This window comes from Macadamia integrifolia, chromosome 9 (assembly GCF_013358625.1).
Source record: "Macadamia integrifolia cultivar HAES 741 chromosome 9, SCU_Mint_v3, whole genome shotgun sequence".
Lineage (NCBI taxonomy): Eukaryota > Viridiplantae > Streptophyta > Magnoliopsida > Proteales > Proteaceae > Macadamia > Macadamia integrifolia.
In genome coordinates, this window is record NC_056565.1 from 17505020 (window position 1) to 17530911 (window position 25892).

At 36.4% G+C, this 25892-nt stretch overlaps 1 protein-coding gene and 1 pseudogene across 1 annotated transcript; both read left to right on the forward strand.

Moving 5' to 3' along the window:
* The window catches only part of LOC122089575, a 10330-nt pseudogene extending 479 nt beyond the window's left edge, over nt 1-9851 (forward strand).
* Nucleotides 9852-19396: 9545 nt separating this feature from the next.
* On the forward strand, nt 19397-20197 carry LOC122088184 (wall-associated receptor kinase-like 20). Its single transcript, XM_042657366.1, has one exon. It carries the CDS (start codon nt 19416-19418, stop codon nt 20037-20039), a length of 624 nt encoding a protein of 207 aa, XP_042513300.1. The 5' UTR covers nt 19397-19415; the 3' UTR covers nt 20040-20197.
* Nucleotides 20198-25892: the final 5695 nt, after the last annotated feature.

The following is a 25892-nucleotide window of genomic DNA, read 5'->3' on the forward strand; positions in this document are numbered from 1 at the left end:
ATGTGATTTGGAAGGGATAGGAAAGATTCCGAAAGACCAGTAGGCTGCAAGTCTTCTTCATATTAAGGCGTGAACCCAGTCGCCATTTGATTTCTTTCAGGAAAGGATTTGGAACATTCAAATACTGTTGTAGTGCATGGCGTTTGTTTTGACACGTTGCAACTCGGGCAGCGGCAAAATTTTATCCGACCGAAGTTATAAAAAGACATCAAATTACATATATACTACAATAGGGAAGCTTGATCATTTCTACCCAAAGAAAAAAAAAAGAAGAATAAAACCTTGATCGATCATGGGTCCTTTTGTGGTGCTTCAGCTCCTCCTCCTCCTCCTGTTATAGCCAGTTGCAACAATAGCCTCTTTGAATTTTCCAGTGGTGAAGCCAGGTTGTCGAGATAAATGGAGATGTAACAGTTCCGTACCCATTCAAGTTTGGAGATGCAAACTGTTACAGACCAGGGTTTCAACTATTCTGCAATGACTCTTATTACTACAATGGCTCTTATTTCAACAACTCCACGCCAAAATTATTCTTGGGGGATCAGATAGTTCTAGAAATTTCATAACTAGGGCAACTACAAATCAAATCATATTTAGCACAAGATTGCTATGGTGATGGCCTTTTGAGTTATGTTTACAACTTTCCCCTCAGGCTATGTTTGGTTGTAAGGGGAATTAAAGGGAAGTGAAGTGAAATTTTCATACTTAAAAAAAAATATATGTAATCATTACCCCATGTCACTATATCATTATTTCAAATCATTTCATATTTGGTTATAAAATCTCACTTTATTTTACATCCAAAATCCTTTGCTATAATATGTAAAATAAAAATTACATGTAAAATGTATCATTACCAAATATGGTTAAAAAAATCAAGTAGTTTATATAATCACATTAAATCACATGGGGTAATGATTATAAACATCCCTATTTCCAATATGAAAATTTCACTTCCCTTCCCTATAAATTTCCCTTGCAAGCAAACAGAACCTTAATATGACTGGCCTCCGTTTCACCTTCTCCCACACAGAAAACGCATTCACAGCTGTGGGTTGTGACACTGTAGCATCCATCAGTGACTCAGTAGGTGTGAACTTCACTAGTGGGTGTACCTTAGCTTGTAACCTGGAAAATGTTGTGACTAATGGGTCTTGCTCTATCGGCTGTTGCCAAACCTCAATTCCAAAGGGGTACAAGGATTTTGACATAAACATCAATAGCAAGAAACAACACAGAGACGTTATGTCTTTCAATCCCTGTGGCTATGCTTTCCTTTGTTGACAAGAAATCATTAAACTTCTCACTATCCTACCTCTTCAGAAATTTCAACAACACTTTAACAGAACCACTCCCAGTTGTGCTCGACTGGGCAGTAGAGTGGACAACATGGAACCATTTATGTCAGAACCAACCTAGTAATGCATGCGGCGATAACACCAATTGCGATTACTCCAAGAATGATCTTGGTTACAGTTGCACTTGTTCCAAAGGCTACCAAGGGAACGCTTACCTCCCAAACGGATGCCAAGGTAAACCCCTCTCTCTCTCTCTCTCTCTCTCTCTCTCTCTCTCTCTCTCTCTCTCTCTCTCTCTCTCTCTCTCTCTCTCTCTCTCTCTCACACACACACACACACACACACACACACACACATATCCTTTATCCGTAACATTTTTTAATTCCTTTGTTTTGCAGACCTTTTGATTATCTCCTAACGCTTGGTTATAATTAATTAAGAGAAATTTACCATCACTACCCTGCACTTGGCCAATATTGATGAAAATTCCCTTACCTTTTACTATTTTTCTAATACTCCCCTGTTTTTGAGATTTTACATCTCTTTCTCCCCTTCTCTTTTTAAATACGAAGATTACCCCTCATTTTCACTTGTATTCTATAAAAAACATTTTCAAATTTGTTTGGTTCAGAACATGTTTTTATTACTCAAAGAAAACAACCAATTGGCTTTATCCTTTTATTATTAATTGGTTTAAATATTGCTTTGTGGGCTTAAAAACTCAAACTCCTCCTTGGCACCAGTATCATTATTTTTCTATTTTATCTTTTTTGATTTTTTTTTTCTAAATGCATTAGTATTGAGTCACTTAAATATATTATTTATTTATTAGGTTTTTTTTTTTGGTCTCATCCATCATCAAGGTTATTGTTTATTAATATTATTCTTTTGTCTCATCCATTATCATGAGTTTAGTAATCTATTTTTTTTTTATCGGTATTAGATTGGTATCAGTCTCAATAGATACTAATTTGGATTGATATTGGATTTAATGTTATATTCTTCGTTAAAATTGCGACACATGGTTTTAGACATTAAAAAAATTTGATGAAAGTATTTGATCTATATTTTTTTCAACCATTACTGATACAGACCACTTAATCCTTCCACGGTGAATATAGATTTAAATTTATGAGAACTCGCCACCCTCTAATGGAGGAATGGGACCCTAAAGTATTGATTTTCATTTTCAATCAATTTTTGAACAATTCAATTTGAAAAAAATTTAATAGGTTACAAGTGATAAGGAGGGGTAATCTAGGTATTTAAAAAGAGCAGGGGAGAAAAAGGTGTAAAAGTCTAAAAGTATGGGAGTATTAGAAAAAAAATAAAACGTAAGAGAGTTTTAGTAAATATAGGCAAAGTGTAAGGGGTGATAGTACATCCCCCTTCTATATTTTACACTGAACACTTGATTGGTAATTCTTTGTCAATAAAATTTAATTTTTTAAGAGCATATCTCAATATTTACATATATGTTTGCAAGTATGTACTACTATAATACATAAATCTTCCCCATAGAGTTAAATCAAAGTGTTAGGTAACATAATGAGACATCTATCAAAAAATTTCATTTGTGACGCAACTGAAAATGGCTACTGAAACAACATTTACAACCAAAGTCTAAACCTTAATTTTTTGTTAATTTGTGTTGCAGACATAAATGAATGCGAGGAGTATAGTCATTGGCAAAATAATTGCAGTTGGAACGCCATTTGTACCAATTTGCCCGGGAGTTACCGTTGCTCCTGTCCACTTGGTTTTCAAGGAGATGCGAAGTACTATGGGCCTGGCTGCATCCCCCTTAAGAAGTCTAATATGATAAAGTTGATCACCATAGGTAATACTCATATCACATACATTTCTATATCTTTTATAGAAGACACAGGAAATGAGTTATCTGTTTACCCATTTTCTCACTTTACTTCTTCCTAGTTTCTTGTAAGGGTACAATTTTGTTCAAACCTTTATAAGCATGAAGGTTAAGGGGCTTAGCCTCTTATCATATATATAAATTCGAAGAATACTATGTAGTGTTTGCTAGTGTCTCCGTGTATTTTTCCCTATATGTTTAAAGGGAGTGGATTCTGTAAAACGTAGCATGGTTTTTGCACCAGTGTAGGGATCAATGGAAATGTATGTGGAAACATCAACAATAGTGGGATTTCAGCCTTTCATGTGGGCAAGGGGCAATTCATCCTCTCATGTGTCGTGGCACAGGGGCCACATTGCCTTTTACGATTCTTTTTCCCATGTTTAACATCCACTAATTTTTATGTTGAAAAGATTTACTTAATCCCCCAAAATTAATTATTGCTTATGGGTTACAAGAAAAAAAAAATTATACTTCTTAAAATACCCCAACACTTCATCTTCTCTCTCTCCATGTTTTTTTTTTTTTTCAAATTTTGATTCAATTCCTTCATTTAATCACATGTGTGGGACACCACCGCCGACCACCACCTCCTCCTCCTCCTCCTTCTTTCTCCGGAGAAGGCCACACCATACTCCTGCTGCTGCTGCAACCCCACCACTCCCCTCCCTCTCCCGCTCTCACTCTCCCCTCCCCTGTAACCCTACCCCACCATGCTCTCACCAAACCCCACCCCATCCCCTATTAGTAACTGTTACTATTCTGCATAATACCTTGGCATTCCGAAGCTCGTGCTGCAATTGGATTCGGTTACAGATATGACATGTAGAAACCGAAACCAAATAGAATCTCTCTAGTTTTCCAAACAAAACAGAACTAGCTTGGCCGTTTGGTTTCAATTTCAGTTTCGATTTTTATTTGGTTTTAAATTCGGTTATAAACCGGTTTCTCATGTTCTGTTCTTGTCCAGTTTGCATTCGGTTTGTGCCATATTGAATGGTATATCAAAAATGGATTTGTGACTATATTCCTTAAGTAGATTTGTGTAATAATGAGACCTATATATATTATAATAGAAATCCACATTGATGAAAACTCTATCTGCCAAGAAGATCTAACAATAGGATTTACATTAGGAATCTATCATCACATGTGGTAATTGTAGATAGCAATACAAACTGTATGAGAGGATAGGGTTTCATATCATATAGAACTCTAGTGAGGTAGAAGTCTTAATAGGAAGGAGAGATTGATAACCAATGGGACTCTTATAAGATAGAAGAAGACAGGCCAGCATAGGTGGCGATGGAGAGTTTGAAGCAGAGTGTATCTGAAACTCTTACTGATACACCCCCTCGAGGTGGGGATTTGAGAGCTCAAATCCACAGCTTATCTTATAGAAATGTAATCAGGTCGTGCTTAGAGCTTTGGTAAAAATGTTGGCAATTTGATTCTAGGTGGAGATGAACTGAACTTAAAGATCCTTGGAAGCAAACTTGTCACAAACAAAATGAAATTCGATCTCAACATGGTTTGTGCGAGCATGAAAGACTAGGTTGGGGAGAGCTAGGTGGCACCAATATTGTCATAATAGAGAATGGGTGACGCTACGGGTGTTAATCGATTTGGTTTCGGTGTATTTGTTTCGGTTTGGTTGGCTGAAACCAAAATGGAACTGTTTACTAAATAGTTACACTTTCGAAAACCAGAATCGTTTAATAAACGGTTCTGATTTTGTAGTTTTACACAGTTTTGATCGCAATTCAATCCATACGGTTTCTAAACAGTTAGCAACCGGTTTACTGGTTTATTCGCATGCCTACTGAAATTTCCCTCTGTTGATTAAAACTTCAATCTTGTTTCAAATTCAATGAGCAATAAGGCATTGAAGGGACAAGGTTTTAACTACATAACTAGATAATAGAAGTAAAATATTGTATAGGCTGTTGGACAGCCTCTATGGTCCTTTCTTCTTCCTTAAATTAAACTCATCTTGTTTTGTTTACATGAAACTCATTATTTTAGCAATTCATATATGATTTAAACGAATCAATTTTAATGGTGTAAACAGTTCAATTTTGATGGTGTCAATTCGGTTTGAAATTGCGGGTTAAAGGTTAAAACCACACAAAACCGTTTAATTAATCGGTCTGAAAATTAAAACTAAAACCGAATCATTTACTAAACGGCTTGGTTCGATTTCGGTTTCAACTTCACATCCTTAGGTGATGCCGGTATTGTGAAGCTAAGCTCACTAAACAAAGAGTGTAGCCATGTAAGTTCAACACAAGCATCTGCAACAGCTTGTATTGAGATTCAGTGGAGAAAGCAATAATTTTCTGCTCCTTCGAGGCCATGATATGTGATAGGGCCCATATCAATGGCATACCAACCAGTGGAATCGCGATCCTCACTTCAGAGAATGACTGCAATTGGAGGTAGCTGGATTTGGAGATAAACAACCCATGATCTCTAGTGGGATTGAGATAAGTAGAATTCGTTTAACCAGGAACCAATGATTTTCTAATGGACTATGCATAAATTTACATGCATGGTTCACTAAGTACACAACATCTGCCCATGTAAGGGTGATGTACTCCAAAGAACCAACAATAGAGCGGTGCATAGTAGGATCTAAGAAGAAAGCACCCCCTAAGGAAGAGGGTGTGAAATAGTAACACCCCATCAGAGTGACAGAGACTCTCAACACCGAGGAAGAAACTGAGCTAGCAAAGATATTCAATAGAGAACTCAATGGCCAATTGTTGGAGAAGAGAGCTGACATAAGAGAGCTAATTTCCTGTGACCAACATATAATCAACATAGACAACTACATAAGTTGTAATCTCATTAAGCATATTACTGAAGAGGGAAGCGTCGATTTGGGATGACTGAAAACCTAAGCAAAGAAGGAACTATGAAAGTTTGTGGAACCAAACCCTAAGGGCATGGTTCAAGCCATGCATGGATTTATGGAGACGGCACACATGATGAGGGTGTTGATTGTATTCAAAACCTTGAGGTTGAGCCATATAGACTTCTTCAGTAAGAATGCAATGAAGAAAAGACATTTTGAATATCGAGTTGGTGAACACCCCAGCCTTTGGAGATTACTAGAGAAAGGATAGTCTGAATGGTTCTGGCTTTAATGACAAGACTAAAGGTCTCATGATAGTCGATGATTCAATAGACCTACCTGCAGCCATCCATGCATATATGGAGTCATTGTAAGGCACAAGAGACCAAGTACTATTACATAGTAAAACATTGAATTCATCAGCCATGGCAAAGCATCAAAGGGGATCCTTAGTTGCTTGAGAGAAGTATGTGGGTTTAGTGGGTAGGTGGCGGTTTGGTGAGCCTGATGAGAGATAGAAAGAAGATTAGCATAAATATTGGAGATAGCCTGTGTGAGAAGTGGAGGGGTGGGAGGGAGGGAGGAATGGGTGGCGTGGAGGTTGGGTGGTTAGGGGTTAGACTGGAGGGATTGGGCATAGTAGTGGGCATGAGGGGGGTTGGGGGGTCGTAGATAGGGGTTGGCTATAAGGGATTAGGGAAGATGGGTGGTTTGGGGTGATTATCTTGGCTTTGGAAACGATAATAGCAAGTATTCGCTTGATGATATTCAGAGCTACAATAACTATAGAAGCATAAAACTAATGAGTCACACTATGAAACTATGGGAAAAGATCATTAAAGGCCCTCCTAAGAAGAGAAACTAAGATTTTAGAGAACCAATTTGGATTTATGCCAAGTAGATCCACAATAGAGGCTATCTACCTACTGAGGAGACTGATTGAAAGTTATAAAGCCCACAAGAAAGATCCCTACATGATTTTCTTGACCAAGAAAAAGCATACGACAGAGTTCCTAGATATTTAATCTTGCATGTCCTAGTAAAGAGAGAGGTGTTGAGTACATATGTGGATATAATTAAGGACATTTATAAAAGCGTGGTGACTAGTGTGAGATCTGTTTAAGGTCAAAGCAAGGAATTCCCAATTACAATTGGGTTACATCAATGATCAGTCTTAAACCCCTATTTGTTTACACTTATCATGGATGCGTTAACCAAGAACATCCTAGATGAGGTCCCCTGGTGTATACTCTTCGTTGATAACATTGTTTTAATGGATGAGACTACAGCAAAGATTAATGCTAAGTTGGAGCTATGGATATCAACTTTTGAAACAAGAGGTTTTAAGATCAGTAGATTGAAGATAGAGTAAATGAAGTATAACTTTAGTCATTCTATAATGGATAATGAATTAGTGACAATTGAGGAGAGAAAGATTCCACGAAGTGACTATTTTGGATATCTAGGATCAATCATATAAAAAAGAATGTGACAGAGAGGATTATGTTTCATAAAGAATTAAAGTGGGATGTATGAAGTAGAGAGGTGCATCCGTAGTGTTATGTGACCAGCATATCCCTTCAAAGCTTAAAATAAAATTTTGTAGGACAGTTGTGCATCTAGCTATGATATACCGGGCAGAATGTTGGGCTGTTAAGAAGTATCATATAGAAAAGCTATGTGTAGTGAGATAATGAATGTTAATTATGATGGATGTGTGGAAAAACTAGAAAGGATAAAGTAAGGAATGAACATATTAGGGTTGTTTTGGGAACTGCCCCATTCAATGAAAAGCTCCACGAAACTCGTTTGAGGTGGTATGACCATGTTCAAAGAAGATCTGAGTAATTCAGATTGAAGGAGCTATAAGAGCTAGGGGTAGGCCTAAAATGTCTATAGACAAAGTGGTGAGGAATGACATGCATAGTCTTGGTCTTGTCCCAAGTATGACCTTCATAGAGCTCATCAGAGGGCCTGCTTAGCGGAAGGAGGAGGAGGAGAGAATGTGGACGAGGGAAGATTTAAATGGTTGGCCAAATGGGTAGCTTTTCATCCATATTATGAATTATAAATAATCTAAAGTCACCATAATCCTAATGAAATGATCCCAGATTAAACTCCTTTGACTATTTGATTGTGCTCTTCATAAATAAATAAATATTCAGTTGATAAAGAAACAAAAATGATACATGCCAATACGTGGAATGAAGGAATGGGATGGGGTTGATAAGAGCACAATGGGCAGGTTTGTAGGGTAGGGGAGAGTGAGAGTGGGAGAGGGAGGGGGTGTTGCAGGTGAGCTTGAGTCGTAGGTTTCAGAAGCAGGGAATAGTTCGGCTTTCTTTGAAGATGGAGGAGGAGGAGGTGGTGGTGGTGGTGAGTCCCACACATGTGATTAAAAATGAAGGAATTGAATAAAAAAATATGGAGAGAGAAGATGAAGAATTGGGGTATTTAGGAAGTTAAATTTGTTTTTTTTTCTTTTTCTTAAAACCCATGAGAAATAAATAACTTTGGAGATTAAGTAATTGTTTTTTTTTTAAATCAAAACTAGTGGATGTAAAATAAACTTTAAACTTACATTGTAATTAATTTTCTTATCTAGTGGATCTATTTAATTTCCCCTGATATATTTATATATTTAATTTCTTAATTTCTCTAACGTTTGATCTTACAGCTTCTATCCTTGGTCGGTTGGGACTCTCATGTATACCCTATGGTTCCACATGGTTGCATAAAGTGATGAAGAAAAGAAGGAAGAACAAACTTAAAACAGATCTTCTTCCAAAGGAATGGTGGTTTCTTACTACAACAAGAAGTTTCTTCAGAAAATGAAAATATCGAGAAAACCAAAATTTTCAGTGAAGAAGAATTGCAAAAGGCTACTGACAACTACAATGAGAATAGAATTCTTGGTCAAGGAGGACAAGGTACTGTCTATAAAGGTATGTTATCAGATGGAAAAATTGTTGCAGTTAAAAAATCCATAGGGGTTCAAGATGAAGGCCTAATTGAACAGTTCATTAATGAGGTCATCCTTCTTTCACAAATTAATCACAGAAATGTTGTTAAATTGTTTGGATGTTGTTTGGAGACAGAAGTTCCTCTACTAGTTTATGAGTTCATCCCCAATGGAACCCTTTGTAGTCACATCCATGATAACAATGGAGAGTTCCCCTTTACGTGGGATAGTCGCTTGAGAATTGCTACAGAAATCACGGAAGCACTAGCCTACTTGCACTCAGCAGCTTCTATGCCTATCTATCATAGAGATATCAAGTCTACTAACATTCTCTTAGATGATAGATATAGAGCAAAAGTGTCAGACTTTGGGATTTCAAGGTCAGTGCCAATTGAAAAAACTCACTTAATTACCTTAGTTCAAGGGACATTTGGGTATTTAGATCCGGAGTACTTCCAATCAAGCCAATTCACAGATAAAAGTGATGTCTATAGCTTTGAAGTGGTGCTTGTAGAGCTATTAACAGGGCAAAAGCCTTTTTCTTCAAGTAGATCACTGGAAGAGAAAAGTCTAGTTTCTTATTTCATTTGTTCAATGGAGGAGAACAAGCTCTTTGAGATCCTTGATGATGAATTTGTAAAGGATGGTGTAAAAGAGGATCTTGAGGCAGTTGCTGTTCTTGCAAAAAGATGCTTGAACATGAATGGCAGGAAAAGACCCACAATGAAAGAAGTTGCAATGAAGCTTGAGAGATTGAGAGATTCTCAATCAGAGAATTTATATGTCAATGATCAAGAATATAAACATGACGAGGAATGCATTATAACTCAACCAATAGGCCTATGGGATACTACTACTTAAGTTTCAACCACATCTCATTGGACTATGGAGACTAGCACTACAACTCCTTTAGATGGCCAGCCATTACTACTTAATCCATCATCTTAATTAGTCTGACTCATAAACAAGGAAAGGTATTTGCGCATACTTACTTTGTTTTGTTTTTGTTTTTGTTTGTCTTCCACTCTGGTAATATGTGATTTGTGGTTATAGAAATGCTTTAAACTAATAAATCATATTGTAATTATTATAATATTAGTTTTTTTGTTCTTCTTTATATACCTTATAGTAGACAAGTAACTGTATAACAAAATTATCCATCAAAATCGTTTGCGATGAGGTGGTGAGGTGGTGAGGTGGTAAGGTGGTGAGGTGGTGAAGTGCAGTGAACATCCAATGGTTGGGACGCTCATTGCAGACAATTTGGACACCAACATAATTTGTGCAAATCCAAAGAGGGTAAAAAAATAGTGAGATTCTTTAAAATCTCGAAGACTGGGTAATTTAAAAATCTGCCAAGCCTGATTACGTAAACAAGTTAGAATAATTATCTTTCCCAATAATTAAACAAGTCGTGGGTTCTTACGTTACTAAGGAGCCGTTTGGTATCATTCTTAAAAAACGTTTCTATCGTTTTTTCATTTTATTGGAACAAAAAAATGCAAAAAACTATTTGGTACGCCGGGGTTGTGTTTCAATTTTTATGAAAAAAAAAAGAAAGGAAAATGAGTCAAAAGTCGAAACTCCAAAAGAGAGTTCCGACTATGACGTTTTGTTTCAAAATCCCTAATTTGGAACTATCGTACCCGATAGCTGGAGCGAGAGGAGCATCTGCAGGTAAACTCTTCTCTCTTCTTCTCCTCTGTTCGCGTACTTGTTTCTTCTCCTCTCTTCTTCTCTCTTCTTCTCCTCTGTTCGCTTCTCTCTTCTTCTCCTCTGTTCCAACAATTGTGAAAGTTCCGATAAAAATCCCTCTAACCCATCTTTCTTCTTTACCCACTGAAGACTTGCTGCGGAAAACTAGGGTACTAACCACCGAAGGCCATCTTCCTCCTTCCCTTTCACTCTGAGCATACTCCTCTCTTCAATAACCTCCACCACCAAAGGCCAGTCATCAAGATCTCATGGCACTACTCATCTTCCGATGTTCCAAAATGAGTGAAAGGACTGCCATCGCTGCAAGCCCTTGAGGTTTTCTTCTTTAACTTGAGCAACTGAGGACGAGCCGAGGGAAGTGTAGGTCTTCTTTGTCAGGCATCTGCGTTGAGGTATGTAAACCCTTTTGTGGTTTTTTATTCCCCATTTAGCAGGTTTGGAAACTGGGATTTCGTCAACAAATGTTAAATCTAGGGTTTCTGGAAGCAAAATCGTTTGCTTCATCTTTTCCAACCATTTCTCTTCAAAAATGAGTCACCTCTCTTCTCTATTCTATTTTTTGGTTCGGTACCATCAGTAGTTTCACCACCGCCATGAAGCATATACAAATTCCAACAAAGGAAGGAGCAAAGGTAGCCACCAGAGAGGCTGCATATTAGAATTCATATCCATATTTTCTTTGCAAGTCTGTAATTTCCTCTCCATGGTCTGATTTTTTATTCTGAGATTGGGTCTGCAAGTCTTCTTTTTTTTTTAGATTCTGAGATTGGATTTTTGAATTGAGATTGAGTCTCCTTTAGTGTAACAGATCATGGGGTGGTTGGGTTCATGAGCCATGAGAGATTTCCTGATAAAGGGCAGAAGTGGATGAGGGTGCAAGAGAGTGAGTGTTTGAGCTGGGGAAGGAGAGAGCGAGTATATTGAGCTAGTTGGAAGTTTTTGTGCTTGATGATTTGCTATTGTGGATGAGGGTGCAAGAGAGTGAGCATTTCTTTTTAGGAAATGATGTGTGTTCAGTAATATATGGAACTGATGATCATTTTTACTGTTGGATGGCCAATTGTTAATATGGAACTGATCAAATCTTCAAAGAACCATTTATCTTCAATTTCATATTCTAACAAGTATTCAAACAGTCCTATTATAAATAGGATTGCATCTAAGGATTTAAACCTGAAATCAAGTCTTTCTTGCTGTTATTATTTTTGTTTGGATATGATATTCTACTGGTTATACTAAACTAGAAAAATAACTTGTACAATGGGTTTTTTTTTTTCTCTTGGTCATGGTTTTTTTTTTTTTTTCTCTCCCTGCCACTTGAAGATGTCCCATTGTAAGTTATGTGTTCAGATTCAGACTATATAATAATCTAGTATGCTAACTTTGGGATTTTCCTATAATGTTGTTATTATGTTTGGAAGTAATATCCATGCTGTTAAGTGGTTAGAACTTGAGACCAATGTTTTCATTGAGGCAATGAAAGAAGCTGTAAAAAATGATCACAAATCTGGTAATTCATTTAACAAAATTGGATGAGAGGCCATTACAAAGCAATTTCAGATGGCTTTAAAACATATAGTTGGGAGAGAACTATTACGCAACAAGATGAACAAGTTGAAATACGAGTACCAACAATTCAAGAGACTGCTTGACACAACTGGATTTGGGTGGAACTCAATGAAAAAATCAGTCACATTTGATGATGAGTCCGTATGGGATAGGGCAATACAGGTACTATAGATCTCACTAGCTAATTGAATTGTTTCAAAATTAGATTGTAATAAATAGTATTTTATACTAGTGATACAATAACTGCTTATGCAGGCAAATTCAGGTTGGCTGAAATACAAGAAGTATGGACTAAACAACTGGCCAGATTTGAGCATGATATTTGGGGATGCCTATGCTAAAGGAAACTTAGGGGTTGACAGTGCTCAAGATTTGGATTACATCGAAGCTGATAATAGTGTTAATATTGAGCAAGTCTTTGAATCTCCTAGTACCTCGGTGCATTTGGGCATGACTAACCCCTTCCATGAGGATACTCCTACTCCAAATCAGACCACTACAAAGCAAAATCTTGATAGGACACCCACGGGAAGAAGAAAAAAGAGCGCCAATAAGGGAGTAGCCACATGAAGCACTTGTATGATAAGTATTTATCCATTAAAATTGAGAAAGCATCCAGTACTTCCGTTACATCTCCTGTTCGTGGTGGGGAAGGTGCATCTCGTCTTCGAGATTTCAGTGTGATTGCATGTGAGGCGGTATTATCCTTTATACCGGATATGTCAAGGGAGACGTACTTGAAAGCCACCAGTCGTATGTGTGCTGATCCTAGTTGGAGGGAATTTTTCTGTGCAGAGCCTGTTAAGAGGACTTGGCTTTTAGATGCTTTAGAGTAGTTTGTTTGATTTTACTATTGAGACTAATTTTGATGGTTGTGTTTGAATACTACTTTTGATACTTTTGGATTTAGGACAATACTTTCGATGATGGCTATTTATGTTTCATTTATGAAGTTTTTTTGATTGATGTATGTAATGTTGAACATGTGTTTTGGGTTGAGACGATATGTCAGATTGTTATGTTTTACAGTTTTTTTTTTTTTTTTTGAAATTGAGAAGTAGTTGTCAATTTATTGCAGTTATGTCAAATGCATTATGTGAAACTTCTAGTGATGAAGAAGATATAATCATTCACATGGGAATGGAATTACTGAGTGAGACTGTATATTTTCGGGAACCATGTAGAGATAGTGTATTTCTAGGTGCTATCATAATGCATGAGGTATTGAATGAGTATGCCAATAGATGCTATGAAGAGTTTAGGATGGAACGTCATGTCTTCCTCAACCTATGTGATTATGTTAGACATAGGGGTTGGTTGAAAGACACGACCAACATCCGAGTGAATGAACAGCTTGGAATGTTCCTATGGACTGTTGGGAAGGGTTCAAGTAATAGGGACATCCAAAATCATTTCAACCACTCTGGAGAAACAGTTAGTCGAACATTCAATGTTGTCTTGATTGCAATGCAACACCTGACTAAGGAGAAAATCAGACCGCCAAACGTCAGTATGATACCAACAAAGATTGCACAGAACCCGAAATACTACCATTTTTTCAAGGTAAATCTGTTAATATGATGCATGTTTGTAATTAAATATATGAATATTTAATTTTGTTATATGTAATGACCATTTAATTGTCATATATATTTCATAGCACTGTATTGGCGCCGTAAATGGTACTCACATCCATGCAGTAGTTCCAAGAGAGGATCAAACTCGATATAGGATTCGGAAGGGGATCACAACTCAAAATGTGATGTGTGCATGTTCGTTTGACATGCGATTCACATATGTGTATGCGGAATGGGAAGATAGTACAAATGATTATCGAGTACTTGAACATACAAGAAGTGATCCTCGATTGAGTTTTTCACATCCACCTCCAGGTATTAACTTTATACTAGTATGTTAGATTTTCATTTGAGTGTATACATAATAACATATAATATTTTTTGTCTGTAGGAAAGTGTTATGTTGTTGATTCTAGGTGTTAGCCAATCTGGATATTTGACACCATTTAGGGGTGAGAGATACCATCTATCGGACTATAAAAGGCGTAAAAGATTCCTAAGAACAACAAAAGAGTTGTTCAATTATAGACATTCATCACTTCGGAATGTCATTGAACGTACATTTGGGGTATTGAAAAACAAATTTCAAATTTTAAGGCTAATGCATCAATTCCCAGTGAAAGCTCAGGCATCAATCGTACTGGCATGTTGTGGGCTACACAACTATATTCGAGAAGAGCATATTGCTGATGTTGATTTCGTGAGAATGAGTGATGATTTAAAAGTTACAAAAGATGACTTGAATTTTTCGTTGATCATTCTACAACACAATCTAGTCAACGAAATAGGACAAAAGAGATGAATGCCACTAGGCTAAGAATTACAAATGCAATGGCTAGACAGCAAAGGATGCCAGAGCTAGTTGAAAATTAAAATCGATAACTATTTTGACAAAGCTGAAAACCTAAATTGATGTTTCAAATGATGTAGTACTTGTTTTATGTTACATTTATGTATATGATACAAGTTGATATATTATTATGAATGTCATATATTTGGATGTTATATTAATTTTGTTGATATTTAAATTACTGTTACAGATGACTTTTTCTATGCCCTCACTAATAACAACAAATTGTGAAATTTACGGGAAGAATTGTGGTAAATATACAACCAAGTCAAGTAAAAATATTAGAAGAGAATTTTTCAAGCGTCAAGATTCATGCAATTTTTTCATGTGAGTGGACCAACTACATCTATGTAGATGTGGTAGTGGTAAAGGTCAATGCAAAGTACGAACTGCGACGAAAGGTCCAAACAATGGACAGTATTTTCTATGTTGTCCAAATTCAACTGGGATAATTTATTTCTACGATTGATCTATACCTATAGATAATTTTAGATTCTTTTTAATTCGATGTTAAATTTCAACGACCCTAATCACATCTATTATTTGATATAGGTTGATAATCGTGGATGTGGTATATTTGTGTGATTGAAAGATGAAACACATATCTCTACCATACAACATACATTATGTTCAGAAATCTCAACATCAACATCATCCACACCACCGTCCACTTCGAACGAGTACATGAAAAGATATCTGGAAGGGACACTTAAAGGATTAGAGGACAAAACAAATAAGGTGAAAAGACATCCTCCATACATTTAAATTTTTAGACTTGGACAAAAAGTGAAAATTTGGGAAATAATGTAATAATTAATTAGGACAAGGCATTATTAATTCAGTATTTTATTCATCTTTTTGGAATCATGTTTTTTTTTTTTTAGTTGGTATGTAATACTTTATTGTCCCAAAGGATTTGTATGCTTATAGTATTTTAATGTTTTTTCTGTAATTATTGACTTAAAAGAAAAGAAAAGAAAAAAAAAAAAAAAAACGATTCTGAAACAAGCATTACCAAACAGTAGAACTATCGTTTTTTTGTTCTGAAACTGTTTTAGAAACAGATTCACCAAACAACCTTAAATCGTTTAAAAATAACGTTTTGACGCAGAAACTAAAATTTCTCTTTCTGACACGAAATGAAGTTTCTGGAACAAAAACAATATCAAACGAAGCCTTAGAAGTACTTAGTTGAAGTTTTGAAATATTTCTCAGATCATAGGTGAGTTGTACCGAGTACTCACTAAATTATGGACCACTTCAAATCTTTGTTTTCGAGAGGGATGATCAACTCCACAAATATCGATCGAAACTTGAACCCTGGTATAGATATGCAATTTAAGAAATATGGCTGTTCATGTGAGGACCACACGCTCCCTCGTGTACATCTCTCATGATTTTCTTAACTTCCTCGGCGTCAACACACTTCAAAGTAATTATTACTTCACCCCATTAATACCATTGGTGAAAAAAATTTCTCCATTATAAACAAAATCCGATCAGAAAGAGTTCTTTCTTTTCCTACGTTTTTCTAGATCAGCCTAGGAAATTTGGGTAGGAATAGGATACTTAGAAGTTGAGTCTTCTCCTTCCCCATGGCTCAATGAACCTATCCACGGAAGTGAGGATCTACCTTTTTTTTTTTTTCTTTCCCATCCAAAGCCCTTCTTCGACTTGTAGTTTGGCGACAGGTGGTTAGTGTTGGATTATGTTAATCATTGTATTAATTTAATATTATCATCTTGATTTAAAAAAAGTATGAATTAGGTAAACAAAAAATTACTTCCATTGCTGAAACATCCTCCATCAAACAAGGAAAAGATACGATTCAACAGAATACCTAAGATTATGAGCAAATATAGAAACCCTATAATCTGGTTCAATGATGACACACTAGGCAAAAGAAGATATAAAACACTAGAAAGCTAATCAATGAACATAATTCTTTATTCTTATTTTCCACTCATAATAACAATAATAATAATGACAAATGGTACCTGGAATCTTAAATGCCTTAACTAATTAAAAATTTTCCTTCTCTTATTTAACAAGTATCAATCTTATATTTTATTCCTTTGAGAAAATCCACTTAAAAAGGGAATGGGATTCCCCTTCTCGGACAAAGAAGTACTTAAATATTCTCAGGGTAAGAGAACCTAGTCCGCTTGCGCAGCAACTGCACTAAAGTGTAGGTCAATGGGAGGTTGGGCAGAAGCATCTTCAGTGCATGAAGGGAGAAGCATGGTCTTTTTGTACTAGTCTGTGTCTACGCATCAAACCACACAAGCATGTACGGTTATTTTTCCCATATTTTAAACTAGAATATTGCTTCTAGCTTGTTTTTATTAGGGGGAAGATTTCTCTCTACAGAATCGTAGCAGTTGCACCAATGCTGGGATCAATGAGAGCGCACGTGAAAGCATTAATAGGTTGCGCATTTCCAATTTTCATGGGAAGTGAGGCGATCATTTCGCCCCCATCTGTGTCTATGCGTAGTCCCCATACTCCCAAGCAAAACCCTTTTTCCTTTTTCTTATAGTTGGGAAAATGTAGAGTATGTTACTGGCATACATGCATGGGCATGCACACTATGTGTCAATACAAAAAGAGACATTTGAATGAATAATTATGAATTTGTTTTTTATCCAAGAGATCGAAATAATAGAACCTTATGAAATTTGAAAAAATAACAAATCTTTATGACAATAATAATTTGTTTTTATTTTTTATGAAAAAATATATCATATTTTATCATTTTCTTGCTAAACTCTCTACTTCTGTCCGATCTGACTTGGCCGACCCACTTTCAAAAACTAGGGTTAAGACATATTTGAGTTGATTTTTATTCATTCCTCATCAATCCTGATCGAATTAATCAAGATCAATCTAGATCATAATTTTGAGTTTTTTAAACCCTTGATATCATGCACTCTCACACTTTCTATCTTCCCTCATATACTCTGTCTTCTATGATATGTGAATCTCTCCTATAGACAAATCATATGACACTCACTCCCCTGATCCTATTGACTTGACATGAAAGATTTCATCCCACACTAAGCAACATATGAATCTCTTAAATTTTAATTATATATCACACATGTTGGACTAAACAAGCATTTGATAATAAGTCAAAGCATCCATTGATTCATGTGTGATCCGACAGTGAACACCACCTCAACAAATATGCTTGTCCATTTCCAAAAAAGCACATACCCATAGTAGTATATATTTATAATATTGTGCCTAACTCCACTAGCAACAGGGTTCTTAATACGGCCTTTTTTGTATTAATTGCAAGTTTGAACTGGCACTCAATATTAGTGATCTTTTAACATTATCTATATCACATAATCACATGTTAATAGGTTTTTCTTCTTCTTCTTCTTCTTCTTCTTTTTTTTCCTGTTTTCTCTGCATAAACTTTATATGATGCCACTCAAGAATTTAGGCTCCGTTTAATTAGAACTGAAGTAATTTAAAAAAAAAAAATTCTAATTATTATCAAGAATGATTGTTTAATTACCTCAAAATATACTAAAATATATTGACAAAATTCACTTCATTTTCAAACTAAAATATCATCAAATATTTTTCACATCTTATGAGTTTATCTTCTCTATGTTATGGGTCTCACATGTTTTAATATCTACGTCGACTCTATTTCCAACCAAAATAATGCATTTGAAAGTTTTTTTGTGTACTAATTAAGTTTTTCTTCTTCTTAGAGTTGAGAAATCTCTTCTTCATTACTTATGTGACCATGTAGTTAGATTATTGTGCCATCATTAGACTCCCATCCTTTATTGTATATGGTCGAAATTATCCTTTTCCGTACGAATTCAAAGGGTTAGATTCTTTAAATGAAGAGATTCCCTCTTCACCATGGGTATAGAGAAAGTCATTCCTTTCTTTCATCATATTTTTCATTTCATTAACTTAATTAATCATTGAAAATCTGTTACTTCATTTCATCACTTCACTTCTAACCAAACTAGGTTTTGGTATTTATACCTATTTTATTCAAACAAATGTGAAAGATCAATACTTCACTAGGAATCACTTTAAACTTGGGTTGCTATTGAAACAAAAACCTAAACCGATGTAGGAAATAAAAGAAAATCGCAAACAAACAACCACACAATGCAAAGAATATAAGTAATTTAATAAGATTTTCTGTATCTATAGAGAATGGAGACATAATGCATTATCAATAGAGAATAGAGTCACAACAACTCATCATCAAGGCCTCAGGCCCTTCAAACCCTACGGCCTCTTAATAGTCTTTCAAAATCAACTCACACATGCAAGTGATGGAATACAAAACTTCATACCCTAAGCAGTAACTGATACTCAAGATTACAAGATAGCTAGCCACTGTGGAGCCTAACCATCCGTACTGCTACAAAAGTGCTCAGTTTTTGTCTATTAATGATGGTCACAGCAATAGGACGACAGTGGTTAATTATGCATGTACGATTAGAGACTAGTTTATTCAAGGGTGGTATCTTTTAAAGATGAAGGCCATGATAAGTGCCTTAACATTACTAGGACAAGTGGAGAAGCACTAAAATTAAAGTATTACACAACTTGATTAGTAGATCTGTCAGTCATATGGTAGTCCATTTCTTGGTTACTAGTATGAAGTTTGAACTTCTATAAATAGCCATCTTTCTTTGTAGCTTCCCATTGCTTCTTTAACAAAGCTTAGCCATGATGAAGGTGGTGATCATAGTTTCTATGTTCCTTCCATTAGCTCTTTCCTCTTCCCTTGACCACTGCTCTAAATGTGGCAAAATAGAGGTTCCATACCCTCTTAGCACATCTGACAACTGTGGAGATTCTAACTACAGAGTCTACTGCAACAATGGCACCTTAGAGTTCTTATCTGAAGGGAACTCTTACTATAAGATACTGAGCATTGATGCTGATGCTTCAAGGTTTATAATTAGCCCACCAGAGATAGACAGGAAGAAGTGTTCCTCATCTGATCTTATGGCTGGAGGATTAATGATCAGTGAGAGCTCTCCATTCAATATATCTAAACGCAACACAGTAATGTTATTTAATTGCCCACAGAGTATTCTCTCTTCACCTTTGAACTGTTCTTCTAATAGTCCGTGTAGGGAGTATGAGGAGCAGGTTAAGGAAGGGAGAGGATGCCGCAACACTCTATGCTGTACCTTCTTGAAGGATGCATCCATGACTTCACATAGGATCAAAGTTAGGGTTGGAGGTTGCAGTGCATATACAAGTGTGGTGGACTTGAATGCTGAAGATCCTCCAACTGCTTGGAATTATGGTATTGAGTTACAGTGGGCTCCACCTAATATGTAACTGTTAAAACTTATGTTTGTCAATTTGCTGTTTCTCGTGAACTTTGTCTAAGATTTTCAACTAGGGAGCTTGTTGGTCTTTCATCACTTTGTGATCAATAAATAAGATCTTCTTGTTGTAATCTGTGTTTAATGAAATGGGTTTGAGTTTGTCTATCTTATTTTATTTTTAAGGTAAAGCTTCAAGTAGGGTTTTAGCTTTTTTTCTCCACACATGGTGAAGACTGATCTCTTCATCCACCCTTAAAAGACCTTTTGATTGGATGGGAGAAGTTTATTTTGGACCATAAACAGTATGTGTGAAGAGATTCTCTCTTCCCCTCAGGGTGAACAAAACCCTATTTTGCAAAGTTAGCCCAAGACAAAATAGGGTTTTTGTTTTTAACACAATTTCTCTCGCATGTGGTGAAGGGAGAATGTTTTCATCCACCCTTGTCAGACCCTTCGATTGGATTGCAAATGGATATCTTGGACATGAATAACAACATAGATGAAGAGATTATCTCTTCACCAAGGTGAAGTAAAAAAAAAATTCTTGTAAGTTGTAACCAAGGTTGGCTACAACGAGATTGTTATCCAACTATAATACTTTTTTTTTCTATTGAAGGTAAATCTTATCATTTCACATAAAAGTTGCAAGCAATTTCAACATTTGAAAACCCTTTTTTTTCTAATCCCTATATGACAATTGACAAAAGCAACCACCCCAATGGTGAATTCTAGCCTCAACAACGATTTAAGAGCTCCCTCAATTGCTTCAACCCTTGAAGATCACAAAGGTAAAGATTATAATCTTAAATCCTAGACAAGCCCCAATTTGTTAAGTTTATAATTTTAAATAAATAAAATTAAATTCTCTCATTATATTCATGGTCAAGGTTTCTTAGTGTTAAATAAACCCTAGAATGATAGAATAATAGAAATTTTCAATATAACTTCTTTGAACAAAATCGTGCTTCCAGTATAATTTTATTAGTTTTTCTCTGCACAGATATGTTCTCTATCGAATTTGGAGACCGTAGCCCCAAACTGCGTTCAAATCGGAGTTAAATTGAGAAAGTTATAATTTGTTGGACAATCCCAATAAGGGTATTTCTGTAATTTTGAGAATTTTCGTGACATACGGTACATAACGAGGCTTAGATGTGACGTTTCCCGCTGTAACGACTTTGGCGGCTCAAATATAGGCCGTCCGATCGGTATGCTAAAACGTGTATGATCGTCAGATCATCACTAATCCTTGCAGGGCCATTATGCACTAGATAAATAGAATCTTAAAGTAACAGACGGTAGACCGTCATACATTATAGCTAAGAGATTGTATAAATAGCCAATATGTGAAGGTAAATGGACTGCACCAACAGAAACCCGATTTTACGAATCTTTTACGTCAACTCACGCCAGGGCCTTTTGCGCTAATTAAATAGGATCTTAATATTGCATGTTGGTACACCGTCATACACTATAGTTAGAAGATTGTAAAATGCACGGAACTAATTTTAACCTGAGCACAAGAATCTTTCACGTCAAATTAAATCAGCGCTAGGGCCTTATGCGCTAATTAAATAGAATCTTAATGTAAAGTCGGTACACCGTCATACACTATAGTTAAACGTTTCTCTGTAAGGCCACTATATGAAGGTTAATGCACGGAACTAACAAAAACCTGAGCGCAAGAATCTTTCAAGTCAAAGTAAATCAATCCCAGGGCCTTTTACACTAATTAACTAGAATCTTAATATAATAGTTGGTACACCGTCATACACTATAGTTAATGATTCTATGTAGCGCCATTGTCTGAAAGTTAATGCGTTGCATCAACAGAAACCCTCGCGCATGAATCTTTTACGTCAAAAGAACTCGTGCCAACGCGCACATTAATATTGTCCACGGATTTAGAATCCAATGACGTGGCTTCTTATCAATTGGTCATCTGATGATATTGCGCATGCATAGTTACAGAAATCAATACACCGAGCTTCCCAGAATTCCCGAAAGGGTACATTTGCAACAATTCACTCACTTTACGAATTTTTAAATGAAGTTCGCAGCACCATTCTTGTGAGAAGGAGGACTTCAAATCTACACTTAAATATCTGCAGAAAATAAGGGCTAGAGAGCTCGTTTAACTTGCTCTAAACTTTTCACTCCCCCATTTTGCTTTTCTTTGGCAGGATGATATGAGAATTGCAATAACTTCTTTGTCCGAACTCGAAATTTTGCAATTCCAATGGCATTAGAAAGAAGACTTGATGATGTAGATTTATCCAACTGGGTCAGCCATTTAAAAAAATCAAAATTGAATCTGAATACGGTGCCACTACTTGAACCTCTGAATGAAAGCATAATTTTTGTTGTACGGAACTTTCACCTCCTACTTCCACCTTCTGTCCAATATTTTGTAAGGCCATAATAGGATGCCAAATGTCATCTTCCACACCCGGATGCCTATGTAACATTTCCAAATGCTATTTAACTAATTTTGATCTGTTTGAACTCCCGGCACATTGTCTGACTTCTCTAGAACTATCACAACACTTGTGCATCACTCAAAAATCACTGCAACACCTCCAAAATCTTCACATAATTGTGAAAAGTGAAAATCTTAAATCTAATTGACCAACAAAGGAAAATAAGGTAATTGTACATCAGACTATTCACTCGCTGTAGTATGGGTAGGAAAGAAAATTTTCTTACACAACCCTAATCACTCCTCATTCGATTTTCTTGCAATTTTACTTACCAAAAAGAGATCTCTCAAAGTATTGAAAATTTTTCCTTCACTTGAAAAAGAGATGGAAAATTTCTTTACTCCTATATTGTTCAGATCCAAAATACCCTTTCTAGTCCTATTAAATGACTCTTCAATCGAATTAATTGTTATCAAATAGGGTTCAAAAGCAAAAACCCCAAATGAAGATTAGAATCTCCAGGTGTTACTTTTGCCAGGCCTAAGACTTTTCGCTTTACAAATAAAATAAGCCTAATTCCATGCAATTCACAGACAAACTCTGGCACATTTCACTAAACAAAGAAGGCAACAAGAAGGTTTTATTTATTGATCACAAAGTGGAGAGTGACCAACAAGCTCCTCCTGGCCTTCTCAAAAACTTGGAAGTACACAAAAAAAAAACAGAAAATTTACAACATGAGTTGACAGTTAAAACTAGGTGGAACCCATTGTAGCTTAATACTATCAACATTCCAAGAAGTTGAGGGTCTCCAGCCTTCAAGTCCACCACATAAATGTATTGCCCTTAGATATATTAAATGGAGAGCTCTAATTGATCTTTAATCATCTCACCATGAAATAAGATGAGAAACACTTCTTCCTATCAATATTTGGTTGGGTAATTATAAGTTTTGAAGAATCTGCATCAATGCTCAGTTTTTGCTTTTGAACCCAGTTTTTCTTCAGTGAAGAGAGTAGGGGTGTCAATTAGTGGCCCGACCCGACTAAATCGATCGGGACCGACCGTTTATAGACCGGCCCGGCCCGGACCGTTTATTAAACGTGTCGGGCTTGAGCCCGGTCCGTTTATAAATGGTCGGTCTCGGTTTTGCTACTTGGACCGTCGGGCGCCCGACCGAGACCGACCGAATAATGCCCGATCGAGACCGGCCTATTATGCACCGACTTGGCCCGACCCTTTAATGATTGTAAAATACCTATTTTACCCCCCAAATTAAAGAATAAAAACTAAAAAGTAAAGACATGTTCACATTTTAAATAATGGTTACATTTGGCATCATTTATTGATTTATTGTCATTTTTTTGGGCTTGCATGAGTGGGCCGGAATATAATAGCACATTTTAAAGAGGGCCCGTTTAAAAACCGATTAAAACCCGTTTAACATTAAACATGTCCGTAGCCCAGTTAAGGCCCGACTAAAGCCCGATTAAAGTGACCCGATTATAGCCCGAGACCGACCGACCGAATATAAAGTGTACCATGCCCTCAATAACTAAGCCCGATTAGTTAAATGGGCGGACACGGTGTAGCCTTTGAAAGTCTTCAAGCCCGATTAAGTCCAACCGAAACCGAACCGGCCCGACCGGTTGACACCCCTAGAAGAGAGATCTCTTCATCCATCCTTTCCAGACCCTTTGACTGGATGGGAGAAGGGTATTTTGGGCCATAACGTTTATGGGTTAAGAGATTCTCTCTTCTCTAAGGTAAACAAAAACTTCTATTTTATGAAGTAACCCCAAAACAAAATAGAATCTTAAGGTAATAATCACTACACAGTCATACACTATAGCTAAAAGATTCTATGAAACGCCACTATACAAATGCTAATGTGCAGCACCAACAGAAATATAGGCGCAGTAATCTTTTAAGTCAAACCAACTCGGGCCAACGGGCATATTAATATCGTTCACGGATTTAGAATCCAACGACGTGTCTGCTTATTAACCGGTCATCCGATGATACTGTGTATGCATAGTTACCGAAATCAGTACACCTAGCTTACCAGAATTTACAAAGGGGTATCTTTCTAAAAAAACTCACTCAATTTTTAGTGCGGTTCGCGGCACCATTCTTTTTTTTTTTTTTTTTTAGGTAGAACGGCACCATTCTCATTAAGAGGACCTAATTAGCTCAACATATATATCTGCAGAAAATAATTGTCATTGAACTCATTTATTGTATAAAAGCAACCCTAAAACGATGCAAAAGATAATGGAAAAACAGAACAAACAATGCACATGAATTTTACGAGGTTCAGCAAAGTTGCCTACGTCCCCGGTGAGATGAGATCCTGCTTCACTATCAATGGAGAATAAAGTTACAGCGCTTGTCCTCACACCTCTCAGTATTGCTTGCATTACAGAGAAAGAAACCCTCGCTACAAATATATAGCAAAAAAACCCTAATCCGGAAAGTACACAATTGCCCTCAAATAAAAAATTTGAGCGGGAGCCTCCTGCCCCCCTTGCAACCTCCACGGCCCATTAGCTGGCTAGCGGGACCGCTGTCCTGCCTATCTAGGTGCTGCACTAGTACTCCCTGAATTAAACTGCAACGGAATACAAGACATCATACACCACCATTTTTCTTACTCTAAACTTCTCAAAACCTTCAATTTTGTTCTTTTTTGGTGTCATGATACAGAAATGCAATAAATTCTTCTTTTGAACTCAGAATGTCGTGATTCGAATGGCTTTGGAAAGAAGGCTTGAAGAAACATAGAGTTGCAACAACACTTGCGCTTCAGTCAAATATCACCGTGACCCTTCCAAAATCTCCACATAGTTGCCAACAATGACAATCCTAAATCTAGATGACCAACAAGGGAAAAATAATGTAATCTCTCTCTCTCTCTGTGTAGTAAGGATTGGAAGGGAAATTCATTACCCAACCCTAATCACTCCTCGTTTGTCTCCTCGCAATTTTACTAACTAAAAACAGGTAGTTCAAACAATGAAAAATTTCCTTCAACTGAGAAAAGAGAATTTCTTTATCCCAATTATTCATGATCTGAGATACCGTTTTCCAATCCAATTAGATGATCTATGACGGTGGATGAATAGATTTTTCTACTCTTCAATCCAATTAATTCTTATCAAATTAAATTCAAAAACAAAAAAACCCAAACGAAGATTAGCACCTATGACAACTGTGAGCACCAAAACAAAGGAATCTCCAGTTGTTATTTTTTCTTGGTTCCCTCTAAAATAAAATAAGCCAATAAGCCTAATACCATGCAATTCACTGACAAACTCTGGCCCATTTCATTAACAAAAGAAGGCAACAAGAAAGAATACAATTATTGATCACAAAGTGGAGAAAGACCAACAAGCTCCCCCACTCAAAAACATTTTAAGTTCTTAATAACACCCCAACCCCAC